This window comes from Haliotis asinina, chromosome 5, assembly GCF_037392515.1.
Source record: "Haliotis asinina isolate JCU_RB_2024 chromosome 5, JCU_Hal_asi_v2, whole genome shotgun sequence".
In the NCBI taxonomy this organism is placed as follows: domain Eukaryota; kingdom Metazoa; phylum Mollusca; class Gastropoda; order Lepetellida; family Haliotidae; genus Haliotis; species Haliotis asinina.
Window position 1 is genome coordinate 68,054,364 of NC_090284.1, and position 20,151 is coordinate 68,074,514.

General features: G+C 41.7%; 1 protein-coding gene across 1 annotated transcript in view; it reads right to left on the bottom strand.

The window, feature by feature from the left end:
* Positions 1–272: 272 nt before the first annotated feature.
* The window catches only part of LOC137284106 (EF-hand calcium-binding domain-containing protein 6-like), a 32,865-nt gene continuing 12,986 nt past the window's right edge, over positions 273–20,151 (bottom strand). Inside the window, exons 2-15 of the mRNA XM_067815787.1 lie at positions 14,452–14,552; positions 13,073–13,170; positions 12,502–12,753; positions 12,056–12,193; positions 11,280–11,404; positions 10,450–10,607; positions 9,679–9,875; positions 8,586–8,693; positions 7,696–7,872; positions 6,849–7,118; positions 6,027–6,270; positions 5,108–5,280; positions 4,536–4,707; positions 273–1,772 (exon numbers count right to left, since the gene is read on the bottom strand). Coding sequence (XP_067671888.1) covers positions 1,521–1,772; positions 4,536–4,707; positions 5,108–5,280; positions 6,027–6,270; positions 6,849–7,118; positions 7,696–7,872; positions 8,586–8,693; positions 9,679–9,875; positions 10,450–10,607; positions 11,280–11,404; positions 12,056–12,193; positions 12,502–12,753; positions 13,073–13,170; positions 14,452–14,552 — 2,465 coding nt within the window. The 3' untranslated portion in view covers positions 273–1,520. The remainder of the gene's footprint in view (positions 1,773–4,535; positions 4,708–5,107; positions 5,281–6,026; positions 6,271–6,848; positions 7,119–7,695; positions 7,873–8,585; positions 8,694–9,678; positions 9,876–10,449; positions 10,608–11,279; positions 11,405–12,055; positions 12,194–12,501; positions 12,754–13,072; positions 13,171–14,451; positions 14,553–20,151) is intronic.

A 20,151-nucleotide genomic window follows, 5' to 3' on the forward strand; every position in this document is an offset into this window, starting at 1 on the left:
TCTATTCATGACAGGATCGAACCCTGGTCTGCGAATGCTTCAGCCATCAACTGTCCTTCACAACGCGACAGATAGCGAATGAAATAAACTTAATTTTACCATACCTAAATCAGTTTGATATGCTCAACCCATCTGATAAAATGGGGTAGAAGTATTTTGAATTTGTAATCCTTAAATTCAAATGTTTTATTTTTTTTCTATATTTTTACCGAGTCTTTAAAACCTAAATAAAGCATTTAATCACTGATTGCATAAAGGCATCTTATATCATGTTTTCACTGTTTATTAATCCTGATTTACAAAATATATACGATGACGCCAAGCATGAAATTGAGCAAAGGATGGTTAACAATAAACAAACCACAAACTTCACACATAAAATATAAACATAGTATTATCACAGTTGCTTTGAGGGGTTCTCTGTAAAATCAAATAATATGCATACTGTAACATGAAGACCACAACAAAATCACACATATATAACAATTTCGTATAGTTGGAGAAAACACTGAGTGGATGGTGGGCAAACGGTGACATGAAAACACGCTCACGTACGTTTCTGATTGTATTACCAAATATGGACCAGTCCCTATACATCGAATAGCACTGACCTAAAGACACTTGCCCTCCTAGGCAAAAGAATATAAACATCCATCTTCAATAGTGGCTACAAATGAAACAAACAAACAAAGTGATGTATTTGGTGGCCACTGTGTTGTGGAACTTTGTTCAATATGGTAACGTTTCAAAAACGTTTAGTCAATTTGCAAATTTTCCATGCTTTCAAAGGTATACTTTCTTTTTGCCCGTTAGTGTGATTCCTTTTACATTTATTTTTGAGACAATGGTTTAACGCCGCTTTTAGCATTATTTCAGGAATACGACGTAAGGCACACCAGAAATGGGCTTCACACAATGTACCCATGTGGAGAATAGAGCCCGGTTCTTCAGCGTGACGAGTGGCTTTAACCACCTCGCTGCCCCTAAAAGTATCTGAGATAAGAGCATGTGGATTAGTTTAATTTCCATAAAATAAGGAGTGCTGTGTTCCCGGGTTGTTACCGAATTTTAGACAACTACTAATGTAATTAGTGACCTTTGAGGAATAAAAGTAAGCGTCTTTTTGTTACATATAATTTGCCAGGCCTTTATATGCCATGACATTTTGCTGAACGAAATATTTTTCTTTTCCTTGCAAACCATACACGCCACATACAAAACAAACAGGAATAGTACAGCAGGAACAAATCATAATCGAACAATGCAATCTATGTGAAATCATGACATCCGTTTAGCTGAAAAATAAGATATTTACAACACAATCATTAAATACCGAGGAAAAATGATTGTAAATGTCCCGTTTACACACGGTTAGTTGCATGAGGCTCTGTACACATCACACATGTGTGATTGCCAATAATGATGAGATGCCGATAGCAATCCAATACTGAAGTATTAATACTGATCAATACTTTCACGAGAGTTACTTGCACTCAGTGCCACTTTGTTGCCTTTGGTGTTTAACTTTGGGATGGTCGTCTCACACTTCTTCGTGTCTCTGGCCTAAATGTTTCATCAATGAACTTGTCGTAGGATATTTTGCCTGTCATGTCTCTATCAAACTCTGTCATCACGTGATAAACTTCGTCTTCGTCAAGAAGTACATTCGCCAGTCTGAGAACCGAACGGAACTCTGGGACAGACAGATATCCGTTTCCGGTCACATCTATCTTCCGGAAAGCTCGACGCAGATTCTTCCAGTCACCCGCAAGCTGTAAACAGAAAGAATTCAATAGGATAGAATGTAGCTTACGCCACAGTCAGCAATAAACCAGGTTCCACAGGTTATTAATCATAAAGTGGTAGCAATCAAAACTGTTGTTTATATCAGCAGTGAGACATGTTGTCGGCGTACAATGACATGCAATCAGAATGTTGACACACTGTAAACACCTGATTATTATTTCCATAGCGCCAATATCCAGCTAAAACTAGCTGCACAAAGGCGCTTTGTTTGTCCCTCGATCACTGGATGTCCATCTCAAGGGCACATCGTATTTTCAATCAATAATCTCCACTCCTTGGGGACCATACACCGAGTTCCTGTGGCTTTCCCATCCCTAAGAGGTACCCATTCACAGTTGGATGGTCAGGGACGCATAGTCACAGTACTTTGTCTAGGTTTACTGCACGCTGTTGCACCCTCAACTAGGTGTTTGCACGTATTCATGTGACAACCATCTGGTCATTTACCAACGGATTTGGGGGTTCTTTTAAGGGTACGGGGTTGTGTACTGTACACTAGGGGTTGTGACAACTCGGAAAGAGTCTGCATACAAAGTTGACTAGAATGTTCTTAAGCCCCGTCAGAGGCGGGCTCGATGCCGGCACCCCCAAGCCCTCTAGATTACTAGCCTAGCACCTAAGATTGCTCGGTCACCGATCGACATGCCTGTTGTGAAGTCGGTCCTTGCAAAAACCAGGATGCGTGATCAATGTAATGATATATACTACGGTTAATACTGATCGTAGCAATGCTCAAGCCATATGATAACAGTGGACCGAAATTGGTTTACCCATTCTATACATTAGAGAATTTAAGCGAACTTCCGTTTGCCTTTCGAACGCTTCAGCCACCAGAACACACCTCTCTCCTTCACAGCTGGTCGGCTAGGGTTCAGACAGTAAATTAACTGAACCTGATTTTACAATACACCAATCAATTTGATATGCCCCACTTTCTACTCCTGCTTCAAACATGCACTTCTGGATTTCGTAAAGGAACTGGGTCAGTGGTCAAGCAATGGCGATGATTCTTTCATATATACACCTGGAAATTAATCAAGCAACACCCCAATTTTTTCTATTGGAGCAACTTTGAAGTGTTCTGACAATCAAAATATGCCGGGTTGATATAGTTTGACACTTTTTTATTCAACAGACGATCTCTGACAAACAACTTAAAGGGAAAAAGTATCAAGACTTTGCTTTATTGCAACGAAATCCAAATTCTTAAAACTGTCTTAAATTCATGAAAAAATGGACACAATTTACTATTCATCCACAGACGTTGTTGTCAGGTGTATTAACACAAATGTCACATGGAAAGAAAGAACAGTCATCTGAGAGTCTGCACACCGACTTTCATCAATATCTAGTGTGTCCTCCCTGCGCACGCACCACCGATTCCAGACGCCTCCTCATTCCTTGGATGAGTCTCCGGATCTGATTCTGGGGGATCCTGTTCCACTCCTCATGCAGGGCAGCCGTCAATTCGTTGAGATTATGGACTGGTGGGTCTCTCTGCCTCACACGACGGCCAATAAAGTCCCACAAATGTTCAATGGGGTTGAGGTCAGGGCTCATGGCAGGCCATGGAATTCTGTCAATTGCATTTTGCCGCAAAAAAATCATTTACAGCATGCGCCCTGTGAGGTCTAGCATTGTCGTCCATAAATATGGGTCTCGTTGCCAGAGGATGGTTCTCAAAATGAGGTACCACAGCCCTGTCAAGAACCTCCTGTTGGTAACGAACACCGTTAAGGTTGCCACGGATGGTAATGATATCCAACTTGCAGTTCATGGAAATGCACCCCCATTACATAACGGAACCTCCCCCAAAGGCCACAGTCTCCTGGATGTTCCGTGGAGCCATTGCTGTGTTCCTCTGCCTCCAGACCCGAGTACGACCGTCCACCATGTGCAGCAAGAACCGGCTCTCATCTGAGAAATGGACCTTCCTCCAAGAGGCAATGTTCCAGTGCAAACGGTCATTACACCAGGCCAGTCGGGCTGCCTTATGGGCTGGAGACAGTCTGGGTCGCTTGATTGGCCTCCTTGCCCGGTATCCTGCAGCTTTCAGACGATTCCGAACGGTCCTGTTCGAGATGGGTCTCCCTGGAAGCCACTCCTGTCTCAACCGAGAGCTCGAGTCGAAGGACCTGCGCCGTACAAGTCTCAGTAAAGCTCTGTCCTCCCGGACTGTGGTCTTCCTGGGTCTTCCTGGTCTAGGCAGGTCTTTAACTTCATTAGTGGCCCGGTATTTTTTCAAAAGTTTTGAAATTATGGAATGATGTCGTCCGATTTGAGTCCCGATTTGTCTTAGAGACATACCAGCATTCCTCATGCCGATTATTTGCCAACGAGTGGCCTCTGATAATTTCCTACGTGCCATGACATTGAAATGAATGAAAAACCGAATGCAATCGACAACCTGCGCTTGTAAACACCCCAGGGAAAAAGTGCATTTTTCGAAAGTTGAGGTTAAAGCAATGCACGTGCGCTGTGCAAGCTTCACGCGCGTCATATCAACCCATGAAAAGCTCATGCTGTATGTCAATACATCAAAATTGAATAATCAATCATCAAAATTACTTCGTTAAACTTTGTTAAGTTTTTATGTGTCTTTGAATTTGGTGTTGCTTAATTAATTTCCATATGTATAATTCACTCTCTAATTCACTAACGTGGTCCCAGTATAGAGGCAATTTCTTAATGTCTTTGTTCATCAAATCAGCTAATATCCGGAAAGTTACCTTCTGTCGAAGTTTGGCTGTGATACCGTGCAGACCCTGTTGGGGTGGTTCAACGACATCGGCTATGGGGAGCTCCGGCTGTGGGTGCTGCAGCAACGACAACATGTTGTTTCCATGACGCCACACTTGCTTCCTCAGGGCAAACGGCTTCAAGAACTCAACATAAGACACCCTGCAATACATTGTCATGACCTCTATATAGTAGTCTTCAGTGCGGTAGGACACATAACGAAAGTCACAGGGGCTTGTATTTCTGAAACTAACACGTCCTGGGTCCAACAAGCCTACACTGATAATACACATACCTTCTTTATATGTGTATGGATATCAGTGTAGGCTTGTTGGACCCAGGACGTATTAGTTTCAGCAATACAAGCCCCCGTGCCGAAAGTAGAACACAACACACAGCAAGACATATCATACGGTGAACGCAGTAGCATACAAGGCTTACAAATAGCCAGATTTACGTCGCACTACCCCCTGCCGTAAAATAACACACACAGACACACACACACACACACACACACACACACATACAGGGAGAGAGAGAGGGAGAGAGATTTTTAACTGACCTGCCATCGTGTCTGATGTCGAATCTCTCGCTGAGCTGTTCCATCTCCAGCTGGCTCAGGTGAACACACAGCTCTGACAAAACGTCTTTAAACTCCTCTCGGTTCACGAAGCCAGTATTGTATGGGTCCATGTTCACGAACTCGCGTCGTAGGTCCTCCCACATGTAGTCAACCTAATGAATACACATATGAAGACACATATGAAAATGAACATTGCGCGATTTGGATATCGTTGATAGGTAACTAGATTGTCTAGACCTAGGGTAACCTGATTCAGCTGGTGCGCGATTTGGATATCGTTGATAGGTAACTAGATTGTCTAGACCTAGGGTAACCTGATTCAGCTGGTGCGCGATTTGGATATCGTTGATAGGTAACTAGATTGTCTAGACCTAGGGTAACCTGATTCAGCTGGTGCGCGATTTGGATATCGTTGATAGGTAACTAGATTGTCTAGACCTAGGGTAACCTGATTCAGCTGGTGCGCGATTTGGATATCGTTGATAGGTAACTAGATTGTCTAGACCTAGGGTAACCTGATTCAGCTGGTGCGCGATTTGGATATCGTTGATAGGTAACTAGATTGTCTAGACCTAGGGTAACCTGATTCAGCTGGTGCGCGATTTGGATATCGTTGATAGGTAACTAGATTGTCTAGACCTAGGGTAACCTGATTCAGCTGGTTCAGCGATAAGTTCGGTGGAATAGAGATGATGATTTGATATGACCATGTGTCTACTAATTTAGCCATAAAATATAAAACGCATTTGTCGCTTCAGCAAAGTAGTGATGCAAGTAAGAAATAATTATTGGAACCCAACACCTCATTCCGTAATTCCACTAGTCTGGACCAGAATATTTGGGTCTGTAGAAGATAATCCGATCACACGCCATGTTTACTTGTTGTGTTGAAACAAACCTTGGAACGAAGACTGTCTTGCAGCATGTCAGCTGCACAGTTGAGTTTCCTGGATCTCATCATGTAGTCGGCATCCCCGCGACGTGGAGGGTTCAGTTTGGCGTTGGGGTAGGTGGCAGACTTCATGGAGAAGCCAAAATGGCGGACAAACTGGAGGTAGTCAAGGGTCCGGTCTGTGTTGGTGATGAAGGTTTTCCAGAGGTCGCGAATCTCACGTCGGGATACCTCCGGCTGAATGTCAAATCTGGGAAGAAAGCACACCAGTATCCTGGATTATGGCGAAAGTGTTAAGAGGAATAGTAGTAAAATATACTATTCTCTTTCCGATGTGTGGAACAAACACTTACACGTGCTCTTCGAAGAGAAACATTATTGCGAGTGTTCAAGTGAATCAATGATCAATGAGATACTCTGTAACAAGTACTGAAAATAGTACGAAGCAGAGTAACAGGGCGTTTACGGTGTTTACCTCGTTGCTTTTAAAGCAAAATGTCTTAAACAGGGTTGTTAGTGTCCTTTGCGTTGAATTTCCTGGAAAAAGTTCGTATATTCCCTTAGCTATATCAGACACAGTTTTGTTGAAAAAACACGTTGAATTCAATAGCACCATAACATGTTCATTCCCTGACTCTCCTCAAAATCCCAAATTGTTACACCAACAGCCCCCTTTCTATCCTCGATAACCTATTTCACTGGACGTCGTCTCAATGACATCACTAACCCTCTTCATCACTTCTCCGTAGTCTCCACTAAATCAGCACACTCACAAATCAGCCAAATCTCAACGCCGAATGCTGTCAGATATGATAGACTAACCAATACCTCTTCAATAGCTGGTACATCATCTCCGTCGTAAGGCGTCTTGTGTTGGTCTCATCCAGGTCGTAAAACGCACCCTCCACATCCTGGTACCTGCGGTTCAACAAGTCCTTGATGACTTTGAAGATCTCCTGAGGCGTCCTCCGGACGTAGGTGTCCTCAAACTCTTCCCCCTGGAGCGGTTGTCTTGGGGACTGGGTCTGCTCAGGATGAGAGATAGTCAGGGTATCTGCTGTCTTTCGTTTGCCCTGGAACAGGCTTTGGGCCTTACCCCTGTGCAAATTAGAAATAAACATTGAAAGGAAACTTGTACTGACATTAATAACTAACGGACATTTGTCTGATACTAATTTCTGCATTCACAGCTCAAATATGTAACTGTTGTTGAATATTGTAAACTAGTGAAGCAGGTTAAGTATAGATAGTCTGACAGGAAGATTCTGACAGTGAGATAAAGAAAATAAGGTGTGATATTTGCAGTGTCATTTCTGAGTAGCAGTTGTAATCAAACACGCTTTCTCTGAGGTACAACAGAAAGAGGTCTAATAGACTCACTGCACCATCATAATTGGTATATCCGGAGAGGTGGCATTTACTTTAATTAACATTTTAACTCATTTTCTCAATTAAAAGCGAAAAATACTTCCGAAAGCCGTTTCATGATTTCAAATACTGAACAAACGTGCTTTTAGATCACCATCAATTTCTGATGATACTAGCTAGTTTTTTTTGTGAGCTTATCCATATTCATCGCTGACATATGTCACATCACATTCAAAGGGAAGTCAAGCATTCATCTGAATAAACACGAGAACATATTTTTCAAGTCAAGCGTCATGGAGCAACTTACTTTGTATCAAAGAGCTGCATAAACTCGGCATATCTAACATTCCCATCTTCGTCCAAAGGTAATCTGTCTGTGAAGGCTTCGAACTGGGAATCGGTCAGCTCCAAGCTAAACCGGCTTTCAATGGCGGCGCGGAACTCTTCCTGGCTTATAACGTCTTGACCGATCTTGTCAATGGACCTACAATACACCAACACAGATCTTAAACAAATTCAGCATTCAACCTTCAGTCCTGACACAGATCTTCAACAGCACCTGTAGCACCATATTAACATTATCTTCATTACTCACACAGATCTATCACCCTTCAAAACAGCCTTGAACACTGACAAAGATGGTCAGCATGCCAACACTAGTAAACAGGCCATCAGTATTGATACAGACCTCCAACATATCAACATAATCACCGTAAAGTTTAACAGAAGCTACAAAAGCCTTTCCACAGCCACAAATCTCTTCTACAAGCAATCATTTCTCATCATGTAGCAACATTGTTATACAGGTCCTGGGTAGAACAGACCTTCAGCAACCATTAAAAGCGAGTATGCTTGTAAGAGTCGGGAGGTCAGGCTCGCTGACTTGGTTGACACATGTCATTGGTTCCCAGTTGTGCAGATCGATGTTCATGTTGTTGGTCACTGTATTTTCTGGTCCAGATTCGATTGTTTACAGACCGCCGTCGCCACCGGCTGAAATATTGCTGAGTGCGGCTTAAAACTAAACTCACTCACTCACGCATTGAATAATTGCTATACACAAACCTACACATGAAATAGATACATTTCTAGTTCAGGTGGCAAACAGCGTTAGGGAATAAGGTACGTGACTATTGCTGAACGATATCAGATCATCTATACCGAAGGGTAAGTTCAATTTCTTCAAGATGTACCTACTTGAACGTGCCGAGTAGAGCCAGGAAGTCTCTCTGGAACATATTCATGAGCTGGGCCTCGATGGCACTGACGGTAGAGACGCCGTCCACACTTCCGGGGTGATTGTACCTGGAACACAACTCAACTACTATTATGGTACACACATAGCATTTGGATCGAGTGGATCTTACATCTTTGCATCTCGAATGGCAATTTTGGCTAAACCAATATGCTAGTAAACATGATCAGTTAGGATGTAGGTAATTCTGGCATCAAAAATGGTTTTCTCTAAAAACGATTTATGGAATTAGAAACCATAGTGATTCGAACTGATTAGACCCAAGAAAACTTCCCGAAAAGATTAGAAATAGCCATTCTGGATGACCAGTCCGGGTTATAAGGACGAAATACTGCAGGCATGGAATTGGGTCCTTATGAAATAAGAAAGAGGTGAACATTATTTTCTATGTTAAAATGTTTTAGGACTTTTTCTGTCTATTAAAACACCGAAAACAGAGGACCTACGTGTTTGAAGAAAGAAGCGTGTATTGTTATACATTTGCATCAAGAGACTTAATGAAGATCGTCACATAACAACTAGTAACGTAAACTCCAATTCAAAGTGTGGTGTCATCGTATCCTAGCTCCGTAGCTTGATATTCATGATCTTGATCCCTAGATTGTCTGGTGCTGATCCGATTATTTCCGGACCGCAGCCATATAGCTGGAATATCGCTGAGAGCGGCGTAAAACGTATCTCATTATCTCACTCACTCAAAGTGTGATCCTTTACATCGTCACCTACTGGTCCTGCTTGTGTTAACGTTGATCATGTTTAACAGTGCACACAACACCCAGGGCCCAGGTTATCGAAGCTCTCTTACTTCCCTTAGTCGTGAATGTCATACATTAACATTAACGTCTTGGAACCAGAACCTTCAGCAATGCCATATATATGCATTTTGATCCTAGAACCATTTTATTTTGGCACGTATGTATAAGTGAAATAACTGTGGACAGTATTGGGCTGATGTTACATTTCACTTCACTTCACGTTTAGTCGAGAGTTCAATAACAACAAACCTTGGACTGAAAAGGACAGATGGAAACTCACTTGTGTTTCTTGTCTGTGAGGATGTTGTGGGTCATGCCGTTCTCGCTACGGTCCTGGAACCGATGGAGGAACTCCTTGTAGGGCACACCGCCACCTACAACCTGGACGCTACACCGAGCTAGGAAGGACCCGAGCAAGGGCTTCTCCAGATTCAACCCAAACTGCTTCAGGACATCCAGGAAGTTGTCAAAGGACACCTGATGATAGACAGCATGAACGCTCGATGATTTCTGAACATCACGACCTATTTTCATCTTGCATATCTAATGAGCAGTTGGAATAATGTCTAAAAGCATATTATTAATTTTAGGTATAGCATCCTAGCATCCTATTTGGTCAGGTCCCCATCTGGATTCTGGGACAGGCCTTAAAGGTTTCAATACCAAAAGCTATTGTCTACTGAAGAGGGTGTTTAAAGTCAGTGTGTCCTGACTCCAGCAGTGCAGCTCGGGTACTTTGAGGAACCCATAACCCTAAATATGGTGAAAGCGTGTGTGCGGTCGTGACTTATCGATATTCATATTACCACCGTATAATGTCCAACGACGAGTAAATCAAACCGACAAAACCCTTTCCATAACCAAAACAATTCACAAGCACGAAGCCTAGAATGTTGTTACTCCGATCACATAGCATTTGAGCAAAGTTCATGTGCAGCTTTTTCAAACCTTCCCAGAAACAGCATGCTGATTCTACTTCATATGCAGCGACAAAAGGCTGTATCTTCTGGAACATAGCTCACTCTTTACAGATAAAACATCCACAACTCACCGCGCCCGTGTTGTTGGTGTCCAGTTCCTCGAACGACTCCTTCATTTGGAAGAAGCCCTCCCTGAACTTATCCTTGAGCCAGCGTTCTATGTTCAGCTGCTGTCTCCTCTCCTGCTCCTTGCGCCGGGGGGTGCGGCGCTCACTGACAGGGGTGCTATCTGGAACAGAGGGAAAGTAAACCTTCCATGTATGCATATGTTGCATGACTTGCTGCTGGCTTACTAATTACATTGTGAAAAGAGAAGTAAACTGTAGACAAATTGTGGCACTGGAGTCGTGATTTGTCTAGTTCACATTAAGAGTCACTACCCACCCATCGTGATCCAGTCGCAAGCTGTTACGTATTATGTTTTATGGATTCAACAATCCTAATCTTTGTTATTTTTCGCCAAAACATGCCTTTAATCGTCAACAGAAGGAAAACACTTTTTTATGCTTGATAATTTTAACGTTCTAATAATTTTTTAGATTTTCAAAATGATTTTGTCTCTCATAATTCTCTTTTGATAACTCTGTACGTCCTACTGTTTTGAATATTTGTGAATATCATTTGTAGGTACAGAAGTGGGACGTAAATACAACATGGTCTGTCTGTCCCAACCCGTATTATATGTTAGCAATTGAGACCGGATCCTGTATTGTTTCAGAGAGATTGTATACTTGCATTATTTGATATTTCCAGAATTAAAGTTATTTCTAAACCATATATTTATATATTTAACAAAACAATTCATTAAATATGTTTACGCTCTTATTACAATTTTGTAACAATTTACTCATTCTGATCATTCAAGAAACACTAATCTAGAAAGCAGAGGACAACCAATCACCTCCTTCTTCGTTGACCGGCGACAGGGATTTCCTCACCCCCTCAGAAGTGGAGTTCCTCCACTCTATACCCAGGGACTTGAGGAACCTGCTTCCCTGGATCACACCCGTCCCTTCAGTGTCATACCTAGGGTCACAAACCACAACATGAATTACCTCCCTTCAACACGTCGACCAGCACCTTAGTTTAGTTACCAGGTACATGAGGGTATGTGAACTGTAATCCTTTGCTTTGCAGGTAACTGTTACAGTTTGCTTAGCAGGTGGGGGATTTACTACAGGTGGCGAATATTGTTGTCTCGAAATACTGATTATCTGCTAGTAGATCTCTATGTGGATAGTGGTGGTCCTATAGTGAACAGAGTGTATCGTTTTATGTCGCATCAGTAAGTCTGCAGCAACCCCGGCTATGATCGGCATGAAGATCAATTCGTGAAATATGTGACCTGACTGGATGTACATCATTTTGCCTGGTGATCGTTTCTCATACTCTTATGTCCACGCCAAGCAATAATAACATTTAGCAGCGATATAGGCGTAAGATTGGTCAATATAGAACATGCACTCGTACTGAAGAGTCTATGGGATAGCGTCTGACTTGGGGGTTACTCCGATCACACAGCATTTGAGCAAAGGTCATGTGCAGCTTTTTCAAATCTTCCCAGAAAGAGCATGCTGATTCTACTTCATGTGTAGCGCCTTTTGCAAGCAGGTACATTTTATAAACAGTATTATTTCGTTCTGAGATTGTCAGCCATAGTAACGAAACGTCGACTACCTGTTCCACAGTTTGTCAAACTCGTCATCCTCCATGAAGAACATCATCTTGTTGAGCATCTGCTTGAACTCGGGCTTCAGGATGCGGCCAGACCCGCCGGGGTTCATCTGGGGGAACATGTCGGCAACGTCCAAGAATCTAGGAGGTAGATATCGTAGATCAACACATCATTTGGAATGTCATAATCTTTTAAAAAAACATAAAATGTGGCCCAAAGAAGGATCGGAGATATCGGTCAAAGATCTTCACAAGACTCGACTGCGAATGCAATATCAAAACAACAACGCCCCGTTTTATCTGTGTGGAGAACACCTGGTGTCTTCGCTAGAAGATAATGATTCAGAAACACGTGGTATAGTAGTAACTGTTATTCGACTATGCTATTAGGAGACATTTCTTGTGAATGTGGCACGGGCTTTGTAACTTAATCTATTAAATATGAGTACCTCTGCTTTGCCTTCTCCTTGAGATGCATGTGGACGGATGCCGCACTCATGGTGACTCTGTCTGTCCTGTTGACAGGGTCCATCCACTGAGGATAGTCCGATTCACCAGGCACATCTCGGAAGTGACTGAAGAACTCAGTAAAGGAGACAACGCTCTTGTTCTTGAGACCAATCCTCTCGCACAGCCTGTTGAACTGAGACTGGCCGACTGGGCGGTTGATAACCACCATCAATATACGACAGAATGCCTCTCTGAAACAATTAAGTGTACTTTATAAACTGCTCTGAATCAAAGCTACACATGCCTAAATGTCCTGGAGGAATGGTTACGAAGTCAGACTTCAGAAAGATATCCTACCTATGATTCGGAATAGTATCATGACATTAAGAATTTCAGGCTCACCTTAACGTCAACCAATGTCGATTCTACACACACAGAGAAACGTCGAATAACACGTTCTATATTGTTGAATATCAATAAAGGATTCTACTACAATGTCAACTAGAGTGTACATTTTGTCATTTTGTGTGGTGAAATACGACATTTGTTCATGAGAAACTAGACACTGACCTTGACACATTCCCCTTGCCCTCGGGGTCGTTGTCCTTGAACCTTTTTCTGACCTCGTAATAGTTGGTTTTCAACTTTTCTTTCAGCAAAGACTCCAGCTAAAGGGGCAGAACAATATTGTCATCCTTATGGTGTCTGGCGTGTAGCCAGCAGTTAATGACTTCGTGAATATTAGCGGACTTAAGGATCTAGATTTTCTAAAATCAGACTTACTACCAAAAATAAGCATTTGTCGAGTTCATGTTGTATCTCATCGTTTAAATAGTTTTACAAGGTTTCTGCGCTCGACGATTAATGAGCCAATTGTTATCACAATCGAAGATACATATTTCATACAACGCCATTACAGATGGATTGTGTGGGATGGTGGCTCCACGGCATATGAAGTCATGGGACTTCAACGTTGCTTGTCTGTCATTATTTAAAGTAAGTATATACACAAGTGTAGCAAATTACTGATTACTCTTATTTTATAGAGACAATAACACACTTTCTAAAGCCTTCTTTTGCATGGAGACCATGTGTGACAGTCCTTCGTTAACGCCATTTGACAACCAGTGGAAACCTCAACTAATGTTTCTCTGTGAACTGTCGGACAAAGAAAGTTGAAAACTGGCATACAGAAACATGAGTCTCATTAACCTATTCAGACAATGACCTACTTTTCAGCCGATCCGAATTTTCTCCTTTGAAAGTGAAAACAGACACCGAATTCCAAGTCCTTGTTTCATAAGAAAATGGCATTTACAAATGAATTTTAATTCTAAACTTTAATAGCGCAGTATTTCTATATTTTATTGCGAGGTTTACGCAGCACACCTTAACTAAGTAATCACAGACTGCTCTTTCCTCGCTTTGAGATTTCCACGCTTTCCAGGTTTCTGTTTGTCAGGCCTCGCTGTATGACAGATGTTTGCAAGGATTAGAAGGAGCGTGGTGTTGCAATATGCAAGTGCCTATCAAATCATGCTGATTAATATTTATGTATCCAGTTAAATGAATAAGTCTAAAAATTCTAGACAGGTTATCGCAGTAAGTTGCGCAATAGGAGGGACCCAGTAAACAGGAAACGAGACTGTTCAGTAATCAATGTTATGACTTGATTTACCAAAAACAAAGAAACGTTTAAAAGCGTCGCCGAAACACTGGAAGCATAATAACAGAACTACGACACCTGAAATTCAATATAATATTTTTTTTCACATTCACCATATCACCGTCAAGATACCCAGAGCGTTTCTTTTGCCCGGCAGTTTATTTAATTGTTACTAATACTTCTAACAGTCGTCGTAATGTCGAGACACCATTTGTCCTGTATTAAAAGTTTTACATTATTTCGGCAGTGTATCAAAAAATTTACAATCATCGTCTCCCAGTACCTCATCTATTTCTATCCTGGCCTGTGTGCCTGGTCGGGAAAGTCTGGTGGAGGCGCGGCTTGGGGGAACCTCGGCTCGGTCGGCAACGCTAGCTCTGCTTCCTGAGGAACATACAAAGCAATGCATCACATGTGCAATATATAACATTGTATATTTTACTATGAAGTGTATTTGTGATTCTGGTTTTAATAAAAGGACCTTGATGATCTAGCAGTACCTTTGGTTCCTTGACTTTCGGTATATTCTGGTCGTGGGTTTGAATGCAAGACGTAAAGGTTGGTCATTTCTCTAGTTTCCGCATAAATTAAGCTGACATGTTGACATAGGTTTACACCCTGTTACGTTTCATACCCTCGATACATTCAGTTATTCAACATCAAAAGATGCCAAGACGGTCTCTCATAACAGATTTAATTTGTGTTGAGCCCAAACACTGATGACAGTCTACACTACCGTGCTCAGAAGGAATATCTTTTATGATTAAACATAAGCATACTTATACTTATCATGTAAAATACTTTAATTTCGTTGGTTAATGACGCGTTAACAAGTTTTCGTGTGGCAACCGGATAAATACAACCCGCTGACATGGTAACCACCGCCAAACTCTCCGTCAAGAAGCCGTGTCATGTACGTCATAATATGATGCATGCAGTGCCCGTAGTTCGAAAACCGTTCAGTTAGCTGGTTTTGAGTTCAATATGTAGACATTTATTTCGTCAGGTTTCACTGCTTTATTTCAACCATTTTATATATTGAATCTTTTGCACGCTCAGTTTAAACATAATTAACCATTTTGATAGCAGTGTCAAGCTTGTCACAATATATTTCACTGATTTTAAAAATCTAGTCGAGAGGCAGACGCCGTTTTGTTTACATGTCACATGTGGGTAGCAATCGTCAAAATAAAATGATATGTTTATTTTGTACATTTAACATGGCTGTAAGGTAAATATGTTGTATGCTTCTTCCTCGGGTCCTGATGTACGGTGCTGATGTACGGTGCTGATGTACGGTGCTGATGTACGCCTGTTTGTAGCAGTGTCATCTGCCTACCGGCAGACACAAAGACACAAAGACCCGTACATCAGGCCATATTACAGTCGAGAGAAGCATACGCCTTAACTGCATATACTACACATTATAAAAAAACTGCTTCCAACAACCTCAATAACTAAGTATATAACAGTATGAAAAAAATAATGTTTCATGTTCAGTGTTTTCTTGCATCCGTTTTTCTTGCAGTCCTATTACACAGTAGTAATTTCGTAGTCAGTCGATGGCGTGCTGTAGCAGACGTCCATCCATCACATCGAGTTCATCATAAAAGGTAGTTAACAAGCATTCCCATTCAGGACAGCAGCAGGCATTCTGTTCAGGAATGTCCAGCTAGTTAGAGCTGCTAATCCTGTCTCACTGTGTTGGATCAATGGCGCCCCCGTCCAGGAGGCCTCGGGAGACAAGTGCCTGAGCACTTCAGATTAGGAGTAAGACTTGAGAGTTATTATTCATAACATGATTTACAAACACAGCATGATTTAATCACTTCGTCCATTAGTCATGAGTTTTGGCATGATTAAAAAACAAAAACATTAATCAGTTGAATCAGTTGCGTGAAGCAGTTGCTAACGTTTTGATGATGTTGTTTAAATAAGACATTGAATATGTAATTAAGGACAAGGGTCACATGACCTGACCGGGATGAAAGAGGGACATTAAGAATCATGGTCTTGATGACCTATTTACAAAACAGATTTATCCTAACGATATGCTGTGTTCATGGCTGTAGTATCCTGGTATCACAACCCAGACCAATACAAGGAAACAGAATGAATACGAACAACATGGGCACATATAATAGGCATCTTGATTCTGTCATTTGGATTAATATATAATACCTGAAATACAAGGTTATTTGTTTCTAAATTCGATAACTGTCCTTCATGGAGAAGAATACATGTAGAACGCAAAATAATGACGTTCGAAAATATCGGATTTCAAAGCATGTAATAAAAAGTCATAACCACTATCAGGCGCGTAACAAGCCATTATTTTTCGTGTGAGTGCGATAGGTTGGAAAGCTTTATATTTAGATAGTATTGTGGGCTTTCCCAATCTCTATAGGAGCAATCATGTGTAAGCCCGGGTTGTTTTGTATAATGGTAGCTACGCCCCGGACTGTGTTGTTCTATGATGAGTGAAAGAGTACGGTTTTACGCCGCATTTATTCCAGCAATCTGTCACGGTGGGGCACACTACAAAGGGGCTTCACACCTTGTACCCATGTGGGAAATCGGCATGACGAGCAAACGCATTAACCACTAGACCACCCCTGATGAGTGAGTGTGTGGTGAGTCAAAGGTATAGTGAGTCAGCATTGTTATTACCGTGTATGTCCAGACAAAGCCATTAAGCCATCGGGAAACAACAACAAGCAATCTATCATGTCATCGAGCCTGACCACCTGGAATTTACTACACGCATGAACGCTGTGAATTCTAATGTGGGTGTTCTGTATCATTTGCAGACAGATGGCAAGTAGAACTGTCTTGTCATAACACTGAGCTTTATCTATATTAGTTTTTTCAGAACAATTTATAATTAATTGTAGTGAAAATCTAGATCGTGGCTCCTTTAGCTTTCTTAATTCTCTGAAAAAGAACGTAGTGACGGGTGAATGGTCTTCAAGATTGCACTGGTCAAAACGATAAAGCTGTAAGACGTGGAACCAATCTAATTTTGGACATGGTAATGCGATTTGGGTTACCAAGAGGTACATTGTTCTTTATCATTAACGATAAGCCGTAGGAAACTAGCACAGTTATTATAACTGTGTAGACCATTGCCTTGAAACAGGATATCAAGGCTTCTAGTGACGCTCATATCGCACACTTCGTGTATGATTTGTCTCCTTTCCTGTCTGATTTTCTCACACTATCCGGGTCATCATGTGGCTATTTTAACAGATTAAGGCAGCACAAGAGCGCTCCATAACGCAGGTCATCACGTAGGACAAGGACTTTAAACTGTTAATCGTCAGCTGATCTCCAGTTCCTTAGCAACTGTAAACAAATGATTCAGTTATGATATGGCGGTACACGCCACTGGAATAATCAAGTGTTATGTACATACCACTGTACGTGAGTGTCAAGAATTCTGTCATATGTGTACGTGTGTTATCGTTCTGTCCGTACCCTTCATGTGATTGTATAAAACATTTCGTGGACAATCAAAACACGTAACAAAATCCGTGGTTTCACATCCATTCGATAGTCGTAACGAAAACATCGTTTTGCACACAAGGACATTCCTCGGTGATACAGATTGTGGGAACGAAATTCGTGTAACTGATGTATAGTTTGCTTGGGGTCTTAAACATAGTAAAAACTGTACCGTTTTCATACTACTTTGTATATTTTGGTGGCGTCTTCGTTGGACCAACGTGATTTAAGACTCATCGTTAGCTTTGCCGCCTCGGTTGCTATTTAGTGACGGTAGGGACCGAACGCGTTAGGTCTATATCGGTTTACGTCTCTTCCTCATCAGACATTGCCTATAGTCTAAGATGAAACTGACGAATGTAAAAAAAAACCACCATGCTGAATCAAGAATCAGGGAGCACTTATAATTATAATCCCTTTCTAATAGATATACCCCGCAGTGCTCGCTAGTGTAACAGAACCAGGACCATACACTGGCAGGAGGTCACCGCTGGGGGATACACGCCGTATTGCCGTCCACCCTCTCTTGGGGCACCTAGTAACGATGGGCACCAAGACAAGGGTACTTGACTTCTACCCGACTACAGATCTACATAATCTTGCTACTACAGATACAGATACAGGAGTATAGATGTGACGGACACCTTGGTATGATCGTTGTGTCCAATACTGCAATTGACAACTGATTTGTCGGAGTACGATGTTAAGTGTTATCCTGGTGTGGTATATCAGGGATAATCGATGGAAGTACGATATTTTGTGTGAAATTCGTGGACTATTGTAAAAATAATGACAGGCACGATATCTATGTGATCCTGATGTAGTACTGTAGAAGTAATGACTTGCTAGGGTGGGTGATTCTGGTGTAGTGTTGTACAAATAATGCCTTGTTAGGGTGGCTGATCCTGGTATAGTGTTGTACAAACAATGACTTGTTAGGGTAGGTGATCCTGGTATAGTGTTGCACAAACAGTGACTTGTTAGGGTGGGTGATCCTGGTATAGTGTTGCACAAACAATGACTTGCTAGGGTGGGTGATCCTGGTATAGTGTTGTACAAACAATGACTTGTTAGGGTGGGTGATCCTGGTATAGTGTTGTACAAACAATGACATGTTAGGGTGGGTGATCCTGGTATAGTGTTGCACAAACAGTGACATGTTAGGGTGGGTGATCCTGGTATAGTGTTGCACAAACAATGACATGTTAGGGTGGGTGATCCTGGTATAGTGTTGCACAAACAATGACATGTTAGGGTGGGTGATCCTGGTATAGTGTTGTACAAACAATGACTTGCTAGGGTGGGTGATCCTGGTATAGTGTTGTACAAACAATGACTTGTTAGGGTGGCTGATCCTGGTATAGTGTTGTACAAACAATGACTTGTTAGGGTGGGTGATCCTGGTATAGTGTTGTACAAACAATGACTTGTTAGGGTGGGTGATCCTAGTATAGTGTTGTACAAACAGTGACTTGTTAGGGTGGGTGATCCTGGTATAGTGTTGTACAAACAGTGACTTGTTAGGGTGGGTGATCCTGGTATAGTGTTGTACAAACAATGACTTGTTAGGGTGGATGTGTGGGAAAGCATGATATCTAGTATAATCCTGGTGTAGTGTTATACAAATTATGACTGGAGTACTTGGCGGGAGTACGATAATATATGCCAACCTAGTGTAGTACACTGCATATGACATGTAAGGTGAATTTCTGGCATGTAGGGTGTATATCTGACGTGTAGGGTGAGTATCTGACATGTAGGGTGTATATCTGACATGTAGGGTGTATATATGACATGTGTGGTGTATATCTGACATGTAGGGTGTATATCTGGCATGTAGGGTGAATACCTGACATGTAGGGTGGATATCTGACATGCAGGGTGTATATCTGACATGTAGGGTGTATATCTGACATGTAGGGTAAATATCTAATTATAACAACTTTAGTGCCGGGGTAGTATTGTGTAGCTTTTCTCTGGCTGATGGGAGAGCGATATCTCAGTTGCTGTATAACAGATTTATGTATACGCCACCAGTCACTAAGTCATTAAACATGAAACTGACAAGTATGTGACTAGCAGGGAGTCGTATGGTGATCTGCTGAGTTCATACACTTTATAGTGTTTGAACCTAACAGTTCTATTGTATAAAAGTGGTGAATATTGAAGGTGTGTTAACAGAAAATGTTTCAGGTTTGTTCCACACATTCCAGAAAATGTAGTATCCATTATCTTGTGAAGATCAGATTCAACGAGCTATGTAAGTGTGTGCGTGTGTGAGTGTGTGCGCCTGCGTACATGCGTGTCTGTATCCCATTTATTGTCTTAAACTGTTGTTATGAATGATTATGTGTGATTGTATTCTTCTCCTAGTACCTTTAGCAGTATCAACGAAGGAGACACTATGAAATGAGCATCAAACCCGAGAACCGGGATATCAAACCCAGGTCTTCATCTACAAGAGCAAATGCTTAAATCA